This window comes from Poecile atricapillus, chromosome 2, assembly GCF_030490865.1.
Source record: "Poecile atricapillus isolate bPoeAtr1 chromosome 2, bPoeAtr1.hap1, whole genome shotgun sequence".
NCBI lineage: Eukaryota > Metazoa > Chordata > Aves > Passeriformes > Paridae > Poecile > Poecile atricapillus.
The window spans coordinates 54115958-54125784 of record NC_081250.1 but is presented as its reverse complement, the minus strand read 5'-3'; the positions used below and the strand labels follow the sequence as shown (position 1 = coordinate 54125784).

The window sequence follows — 9827 nt, the reverse complement described above, 5'->3', positions numbered from 1 at the left end:
CAACAAAAGCAGGGAGAAGCACCTCCCAGAACCTGACGGGGCGCCCGCACTGCTCCAGCTCACAGAACGGGCGAGGTGGGCAGGGACCACAAAGGGTCATCTGGGCCAACCTCCCTGCTCAAGCGGGGTCATCCCGGAGCACATTACACAGGATGGCGTCCAGATAGTTCTGGAGCACGTCCCGTGAGGGACACTCCACACCCTCTCTGGGCAGCCTATTCTGGTGCTCCGTCACACACACAGCAACAAGCTTCATCCTCGTATTCATGTGGTACTTCCTGTGCATCAGTTTGTGCCCGTTGCCTCCAGAGTGAGCCGGGAGAGAGACAAGGAAGGAGCCAGGCGCGCCAAGCACCTCTAGGTCGGGCCTCGCTCACGGTCCCGACCGAGCGCCATCTTTGGTCCCCTAGCACGGGACCGCCCACTCTCGTCGCCCGCGGGGCCCGCGGCGCAGTTACCGCGAGAGGGGCAGTTACCGCGAGAGTCGCAGGGGACATGGGGGAGGGTGGGATGAAGTCTCGCGAGAACAGGGCGGCTCTCGGGCATGCGGGCGAAGGCGGCGGCGCCGCGCGCGATTGGCGGGGCGCGTTCCCCCTCCCCCGCCCGCTTCCGGCGTCGCGCATGCGCCGCGCGCCGCCGGGCCGTGTCCGTGTCCCCCCCGGTGCGTGTGTCACCCGCGCGCGGCGGCGCTGAGGCCGCGAGAGCGCTCCCGGGCACCGGCGGCGCGGGAGTGGCCCCGACACGTGCGGCCCCCGCCGGGCAGGAGAACCGCGATCGGAGCCGCGCAGGGCCCCGGATACCTCGCTCGGAGGCGGCCCGGCCTGGCCTGACCCAGCCGCCCTGCCGGGAGCGGCTGAGGGAAGAGGTGGAGGAGGCCCGCGCCCGGTGTCCGTGTCCCTGTGCGGCGGCCCAGAATGAAGTGAGGAGAAGCCCCCGCCGCCGCCAGGAGACACTTCCGTGTTGCGGAAGAGGCCGCACAGGCCTGCGGGACGCTGCCGGTGCCGCTCCGCCGCATCGGGCAGCGCGCCCAGCCCTGGCCTCAGCTCGACCCCGTATGTATCGGTGCGGCCCCATGTGAGGCGGACGGGCGGTGCGGGAGCGAGCGAGGCCCCGGTGCGGCCCGCGTGTGTCCGTCCCGGTGCGTGTGCGCGGCGCCCCCGGGTCCCCATGGCGCCCTGAGCGCGGCGGTGGCGGCGGGTTCCCTGGGCCGCGCCCTCGGCCGTGAGCGAGCTCGATGCCGAGCACCTCGGACGCGGCGGCCGGCGGGAGCGGGGGCAGCCGGGGCTGGGGCAGCGGCGGTGGCAGCAGCGCGGCGGTGGAGGCGGCGGCCGACAAGAAGCGGCTGCACCACCGGAGACGGAAGCGCTTCGCGGCCCAGCCGCAGCCGCCGCCGCCGGCCCCGCACCCGCTGTTGTTCCCGCTCCTGCAGCCGCCGCTCCTGCAGCCCCCGCTGCTGCAGCCGCCGCTGCCGCCACAGTCCCTGCTCTTCCTGGCGGCCACCGGCGCCTCCTCCTGTTGCGGGGACGGCGGGGAGCGGAAGCGACCGCGAGGCAAGCGGCGCTCGGGCTCCCGGCACAAGCGGCGGCGGGGCCGCGGCGGCGGCGGCGGGGGCACCCAGGAGGCGGAGAAGCGGCGCGGTAGTGGCGGGTTGAGCACGCTGGTGGAGGAATACGACGACGTGAGCTCCCAGTCCGAGGGACTATTGGGCGGCGGCGCAGCCGGCGGGGGCAGCGGCGGGGGCAGCCCGGGCTCCTCCTCGGGCGGTGGGACCCAGCGGCAGCGGGGCGAGGCGGAGCGAAGCGGCCGGTCCCGTCGGGAGCACCGCGGCAGCAGCGGGCGCTCCAAGGAGCGACACCGAGAGCATCGCCGGCGGGGAGAGGAAAAGGCGCAGCAGGAGGGGACGGCGGCACCGGGCCGCGGGGCATCCGAGCCCTCCTCGTCCTCCAAATCCCGCAGCCGCCACAACCACACCGGGAGCCAAGACCGGGAGGGACTCAAGAGCAGCAGCAGCAGCGGCGGTGGCAGCGACGGCCGCAGGAAGGGCTCCCTCGCCTCGCCCAGCAGCGGCAGGAAAGACCGAGAGAGCAAATCGCACCGGAGCCGGACTAAAGCGGCTAAAGAGCCGCCGTCGGCATACAAGGACCCTCCGAAAGCTTACCGGGACGACAAGCCCGAGCCCAAGGCGTACCGGCGGCAGCGCTCGTCACCCAGCCCCGGGCGGGATGACAGCCCTCCTCTGCACCGCTCCTCGCAGAGCCAGCGCAGCCGCAAGTCGCTCAGCCCGGTGGGCGCCCGCTCGCCACTCAGCCCCTACAGCCGACGCCGATCCCCCAGCTACAGCCGGCACAGTTCGTACGAGCGCGGCGGGGATGTGTCGCCCAGCCCCTACAGCAGCTGGCGCCGGTCGAGGAGCCCCTACAGCCCCGTTATCCGGTAAGTCCGGGCCTGGGGTCAAAGGCGGAATGGCGTGGGGGCCCGGTGTATTGAGGAGGGGAATAATGACTGGGGTAGGAATGCCGGAGAGGGCGGAGAGGTTTGCATCCAGCAGCGATCCCTCCCTCTTGCCCTTTTGCTGCCAGAAAGCTAGGATGAGGGGCAGGGGAGAGGGACAAGTACAAAGATCTTCCTGTCCTGTCTGTCTCCCGGGGTGAAAGGGAGATGCGGATGTCTGTAACACTTCTGCGGCTAGTTTGTTTCCGTGGGAGACCACCTGGCCGAAAAAAGGCTTTTAAGTGTTTAAGGCCATGAGAACATTTTCAGATGAGAGTGACTGAAGAAAGATGCTCCTTGGAGGACAGGTCTTCTGAAGGACCAATTTTGAGTTTTTAAATCTTTGCTTTATAAAGTACAGATGTTTTGTGGTACATTTTTATTTATCCTGTTCCTGGGTAAAATAGGATGCATGTCGAATATATTTGGGTTTGGTTTAATTTCTGCTAATCTAAAAAGAAAACCAGCTGACAGGCAATTTGTGTTTACAAGTGTTTTCTCGTTCTTTTTAGAGGTCTGCAGAAGGACTTGGGCTTTCTGTTTTGCTAGAAAATTGAGTCAATGTCATGTTTTGATAAACTGTCCTGTATTTTACATTAAGCTCTTTCCCTGGTAAGGTTGTGCACGTATATATAATTAATGTATGCCTGCAGATAATTTTTCTTCAGTGTTAGTGGGAACTCGGGGTGTAAAGATCAGCATTGCATGAATTTTTTAATTTTATGTGGAGAGGAATGTGGGCTGTGTCTTTCTAAACAGATGCAAACTGTGTTGTGGAATTAAAGCTCTTCATAATATTTTGATCTGCAGAAAAATACGCTAGAAATTTAAAAGTATTTGCTCAGTATGTGTTTAAAACTGAAGATTCTTATTTTCTCTATTAGCATCTTGCTATGGCCCCGTTGTTTGTAGACCTACTTAAATTCATGTCTGGACTGCAATTTTAAAGGTATCCAGTAATGTGTTGTTCCACAGGCAAGAATTTTGTTTACGAGGTACCTGGTGGGTTGTCTGAGAACTGTTCTCTGGTGTTTTTAATAAGAACTTTGTGTTGATCACTATTTGAGGTGTCCTGTAGTGTATCCAGGGAACATGATAAAGCTGTTCCATGTTTCACTGGCTCTTGGTAGAGTTTGCTGTACTGGGTGTACATAAAATGCTGTTTAAAGAGCAAAGTAACAAAGCTGTGTCCTACTTTGTTCAGAGAGATAGAGCTGAAGTGCCTTGGCATAAGAATAGTGATTGTCTAAAGGTGTGGTTATATGGAATAATTTTGTAAGCAGTAGGGTGTTTCAAGAAGAAAATGCTGTAATTGCTCTGAAAACATCGTGCTGTTCTTCTGTGAGAGTCTGTTACAAGTGGTTAAAATACATTTTTAAAATTATTTGAATAATAGCATAGCAGGAATATTATGTGCATAGTTTGATTTAAATGCCCTAGGAATCGGATTATTTTCTGTAGTGGTTTATATCCTGTAATAGGAAAGCTAATAATGATGCACTGAATTATGTATATGAGGTTTGCATTTAGGAATAACTCAGTATTTAGGAATAGTCAGATTGACAGCCCAGTTAAGTTCAGGGTTCTGTCTTATGCACTTTCTAGTTGGGTTGTAGTGGAGTTTTGCAGGACTGTTCTTTTTTCTGTTGGTGTAGTGGGCCTTTGATTTGAAGCATGAGCATTTAAGTCTCCTGATTTTGGTATTCACTCTGTAGTGAGTAAGTTTTTCTTGAGCCTGCAGATCTGTTTCCAGGAGTTAGCTTTGTGACTCCCTGCCTTTCTTCCTCCCTCCAGTTGAATGTAATTTGCGTTCAGTTTTTAACTGCTTACAGACAAATAAATGCAGACTGTCAGGTTTACAGGAGAGGGGTTGTAATGGCTGAGTGAAAATGAGAGGTTTCTATATGTAGAAAGAAAGGTCTGTCCTAATGGTGCATTTGTTTCAAAAAACACCTAAATTGTGAAGATTAAATCAGTTGTTGATAATGCTTACCTGTTGTGGAGAAATGGAAACCACTGGTTTTTTCCTTCCGTACAGCTATTGATCATAATGTGTATTGCAGTGGCAGTGGGGAAATGGAAAGGAAGGGCTTTATACTCTTTTTTTATAACCATTCAAAAACTCTTCAAAACTATGTCATAATCACTTTTTGCTTGAATGTGTAGTACTACAACCAGAATGCTGAACATTTTTGCTGTCCTGTTTGATAATGGCCTTAGACTTGATAGAATATTACAGTTTCATGGTGGCAACAGCTTCTTACAGCACCTGTGTTCTTCATCTGGAAGATTTAAAGGCTTAATTCTGGGCTTGTATCCAGTTCTAATGATGTTCAGACATCATGAACTTTGTACGTGACTGAGTATTTCAGCCAGTCTTTTTGCTCTTTTCGTTTTATGTCTTGTATACATGTCTTCTCTAATATTATATAAATTATCCAGTTATTTTGGTATGTAGAAAATGATCACAAAGCAGTTCTAGTGTGCTTGGAAAGCCCGTGTGTTTAGTGATGATTTTTTAATCTAGGTGTCTGAGCTGCTTAAGGAGAAATTTCTAGTAAACAGCTGAAGAGAAACAAGTGAAGTCAGCTTTGCTCCTTTGAAGCAGCAGCAGTGTGTTGTTGCTGTGAGGTTTGAATTGCAGTCCTAACTTCACTGTTTTTAGGTGGTATTGTTTGGCTGTGGGTTCTAAAGAGCAGCTAAGACACTGGATATGTTTTCCATACTTGGTGACTTCTCTTTGAATGATCAATTGCCTTTTCCATTATAATAGCAAGAAAAGTTTGTGTTTTGGATAAACTGATTGAGCTGTAGGCACTTGTCGAATGGAAGTTCTTTACTTGCTGCTGATGGATTTGTGTTACTCTATTTTCTTGTGGATCGGGTAACACAGCTGTTCTAAAGTAGCACATGCATATTTTCAAAATGGAAATTCTTCCAAAAGTATGAGGTATTTATTTCTCTACTGGTAAAATGACTAGATTGAAAAAAAAAAAATTCTCAACCAAACCCCATGGTTGACAAAAGAAGCAGACACAGTCTTTTGCTTCCTACAATTTCATGTTAAACTAGTTTCCAGAGAATTACTTTATGTAGCTTGAGTCAGGTCATATGTTACGTGATCACACATTTAATTCAGTTAGCAGTATAGATGAGTAATCACATTTTTCCAAGTTTGGATACACCTACCCATCTGCTTAGATAAGAGTAAGTGGGTGGGGCACTACTAGCATAGTACTACTGTGTGCATAGATGTTGCTTATAGGAAAGATATGAGATTCCTTTTAATTTTGGTACTAGAGAGTCATCTCAATTTGTATTGGTAGCTAGTCCGTAGTAGTGGTAGTGAGGCTCTGCAAAATATGGGTCATTTATGTGCAAAATCACAACAAGTGTAAGGAAAACAGTAAAATATATATTAATCTAGTAAATGGAGAAGCCATGGTGCCATACGCTGATATGAAACTAACTTCCATTCCAGTAATTCTAGTGCTTTTGAATTTAAAGGATTGAGAGAGAGTTTGACTCCCCTGCCTTGATTAGTAAAAATAATTTTTTTAAAAAATTACAGCTCTCTGTTTTTGTTTCGTAAAACTGTATTTTGCAGAATTTTAAATGGACTGCTCTAGGTTTTCACTGTTTTGGGTAGCTAATTTTTCCAATGCACATTGCTGGCCTCTGCCTTTTGCTCATGTGCCTTTCCTTTTCCTCTTTGCTGCTGCTTCTTTCCTTATTTGAAAAAGGAAATTTCATTTGAAAAATTTAAATTCAAATCTGTTTAAAACACAGATTTTGAGTGGACTTGATCTTTTTCTGGTTGATTTTTTTGTAGGCTAAGTTCTCATATGAAAATAGAAAGTTTTAAAGCAGGTTCAAGAAACAAAGCCCAGCTCAGAGTTTTCCAGTATGTATTGGAGACCTTTTTAAAGATTTACAGTTTGAATCAGTAAGGCAGGTTATGTAGTCTTCATGTACAAAGCAGCTGAGTAGGAAGTTGGTTGCAGAGCTGCATAGAATGTAACTTTGAACTAGGGGCTAGAGAAAATAAATAAAACTAATAAATAAGGTATCAAGTGAAAGAATACTATCATGGTAATGGCTTAAAGAAATGAACTATATGTTTGCCTGCTGGAGCAACATGGAAAAACTATACTGTGAGCTAAAACGTTTTGTCAAGGTGGTTTATGTCACCAAGGGGTTGTAAATGTTTTGGAAGGTCTGTAGTGAAGCCAGTTGATTAAATTTAGGTCTCTATTCAAATACGCTCGCTGTGCGGGGAAGGATGGCACTGCTTAGTCAGTAGTCCAGCATTACCCATGGGTTCAAGAAAGAGCTGGGCTACATTGGTTGTTTTAACCTCCTTTGGACTGTTAAGTTTCTTGGTTTTGCCTTTGTGTTCTCATAAAACCCTTTGTGTTGTGCCTTGTTAAAAAGTTACTGACAAAGTTAGTTCGCTTTTTCAGCTGACAGACCCCTATGTATTTCAACTACAAAATTTTTTTTGCTTAGGTAATGTGTAGCTGGCCACCGGCATGATTTAGCTTGCTTTTAAAGCAGTCAATAAATAAAGAGGTTTTTAAGTTTAAAAATGAGAAGATAACACATGATTGTTCTGATTTGTCAATAAAATTAACCTTTTTTTGGTATTAAGGGGGTATTGAAAGGGTACAGAAAGAAAAAACTAGAAAAGTAGCATGGCAAGAAAAAATGTGTAAGCTGAATGAAATGTATTCCTGGAAATCTGATGTAGGTAACAGTTTTCTTTCCTGTCTGGTTTCAAATATCAAGACAGTAAAAGATAGCACTTTAAGCTACTATTTGGAATTATTTAATTCTCTGCTTGAGAATGTAAGTGGTGTTACATCAGTAGACTATTTTCTTTGTTAAATTAATTAGTAAATTTGCTGTTTGGTTATTTATTAGTGAGCCAGTGAAGTGCAATAAAATGTTGCAAACATAAAAATTTTGAAACCTGTAATTCAAAACATTTTGATCTCTTAAGTAGTTTTTTGTAAAGTGACTAAGTACATTGTATGAAGCAGAGAATGAATACCTGTTTGTTATATGAAATGTTGGGTACTAGGCAAAACCAAAAAATTAAAAAGGCAACTGTGATACCTAAAGCAACATTATTTTCTATTTTTTTCCCCCCATTTTTTGTCAGCTTTCTTGGTCTGAAAAGTCGAGTTTTGGTTTCAGTGTGGCTTCCTTACTAGTGCTTTCTTCCTCTATCACTTCCTTTAAATTTGCCTTTTCTCCTATGTGATTTGTAGATAATATCTTGACGTGGTTTTTATTTGTTTTTTTTTTTTTTGGTTGGTTTGTGTTTTTTTCCTTTTATTTTATAGCTATAGCTGAAATGTAATTTTTTCCATGTTCCTTTGCAGCAGGTTTAGTTGTGCTCACAGGCTTCTTTGTTGCCATCTCTAGGGAAGAAACAAAGCAGCTTTAGAACTTATATTACTGATACTTCTGTTCTTAAGGCATATCAGTTTTCTTTTTGTCTCCTCCATGTATGAAAACACACTGACATCTGTATATGGCTCAGAAGTGATTTTCTAAGTGTCATGAAGTGTGGCAGTTGTCCTGTCTGTAGGGATCTGCACTTGGGTGAAGTGAATTCAAGGTGCTGATAGAAGACTATTAATGACTTACGTGGCAAAGGTACTCTAAAATGGGGCAGAACTTCTGGGTGCAAACAGGGAGAAGCATCAAAGGAAAATTATCTCCTTAGTAACCTAGGCTTCTTATTTGCCTCTCCCCTTGTGTGTTAGCAGCACATGCTGGTGCTTTTGTTTAAGAGAGTGAAATGTGGCCTTTAGGTTTAGTAAACTTCCTGATCTCTCCTTACTTCAGGAAGAGAATTTTGAATTGTGTTCTTTGATGTATTTGCTTTTTTCAGTGCAGATCTGGGCAGTTGTAGCCACCGTTCTTTTGTTCCTTTTTTCTGTGTTAAAAGCTGCTGACTATGTCTGAAATAGTTGGTGTCAGATAAGGCATTTTACATGTATGTGTATGCATGCACACACGTTTAATAGGGACCTGCTGGGAGATTTAGACCATTTAGATGTCTCTCCTGGTGTTTTTTCAGGGTCTCACTAGGTAGCCCGTGTCCTATTAACTGGCAGACACTGGCTGTTGTGTGAGCGCATTTCTATGAGGCTGTGACTTCATCTTTCATGTCAAGTGAACAGAGTGAGCTGGCTGGTTTTATTCTCTATAAGGCAATATTTCTCCACTCTTGAGTGCTGCATAAGCTTTTGAGGGAAAGGTTGTAAATGTGTCCATTTTTTGGGTTTGTGCCATTTTTATAGATGAAAACTTGTACATAAGTTGTTTAGTCTGTTGGGATTTCTGAACTACACAGATTAAAGAAAGTGATAGTTGGGTGTTTGAAAAGATTATTAGGTTTATGACAACAGCAGGTTTTATTATAACTTGAACAACTAGCACTTCGACAAATCTGTTTTTTACTTAAAATTCAGGATTTGTCTATTTAGTTGAAAATGTTAATGTTTTTGCTTATTATCTAGGGTCCAGTTCAGTGGTTCAGGTACAGCAGGGGATTCTTGCTAAGGTTTTTGGGATGCTAAAGGTACTGTGTATAGGTAATATAATAGTTTTTTCTAACATAAATAATGAAGAGTGTTGGAAAATTTAAACCAGTGCAGAGGTTATAATCAGAAACATATTTCATAACTAGGCTGCTATCATTTTGATCTGCTGTTAAGGTCTGTAATAGGTACTGGGACTGAAACTTAACTATTTGTGTGCATACGTATCTGCTGTCTCCCACATGAATGCAGTTCTGACATAAAAAAGTTATGCAGTTGTCATGTGGAGTGTGAAACCCACAATGGACAATAGTTGGGTTTGGTTTTGTTTTTTTATCTGAGCTTGCATAAATTCACGTTCATTTCACAAACTCTCATGACTAGTATTAGTAAAGTACAGACATCAATCCACTGTCGATTCTTATTTGAAGTATAGAAGTTTAGGTTATTTTTACCCTAGGTTTTCAGAACTGCCTCTGCCTCAATGAGTTGTGGTAGCTGATCAGATGATCAAATTAGTTGTCACTGATCTGAACAGATTTTTTCATTTTATCCTTAATAGTGAGCTAAATGAAGCTGTGTTTTTTTGTACTGAAGTAGAACAGAACCAATGTGAAAATCAGGCATGGTGTCTCACCAGCTGTGTTTTAAGTTGCTACTTCTCTTTTCTAGTGCATGTGAAATTATATTTGTATTTATTACTTAACAAAGAAAGTAATCACGTTAGGTATCAATCAAAACGAACAAGAAACCTCATATCATACTTATGAAAGAAATGGGGCT

The 9827-nt window shown here is 45.8% G+C and overlaps 1 protein-coding gene across 6 annotated transcripts in view; it reads left to right on the top strand.

The window, feature by feature from the left end:
* Positions 1-1097: 1097 nt before the first annotated feature.
* Positions 1098-9827, top strand: part of CDK13 (cyclin dependent kinase 13) — a 47265-nt gene continuing 38535 nt past the window's right edge. For all 6 annotated transcript variants that reach the window (XM_058830630.1, XM_058830629.1, XM_058830625.1 and 3 more), the window contains exon 1: positions 1098-2433. In XM_058830630.1, coding sequence (XP_058686613.1) covers positions 1235-2433 — 1199 coding nt within the window. In that variant the 5' untranslated portion in view covers positions 1098-1234. The remainder of the gene's footprint in view (positions 2434-9827) is intronic.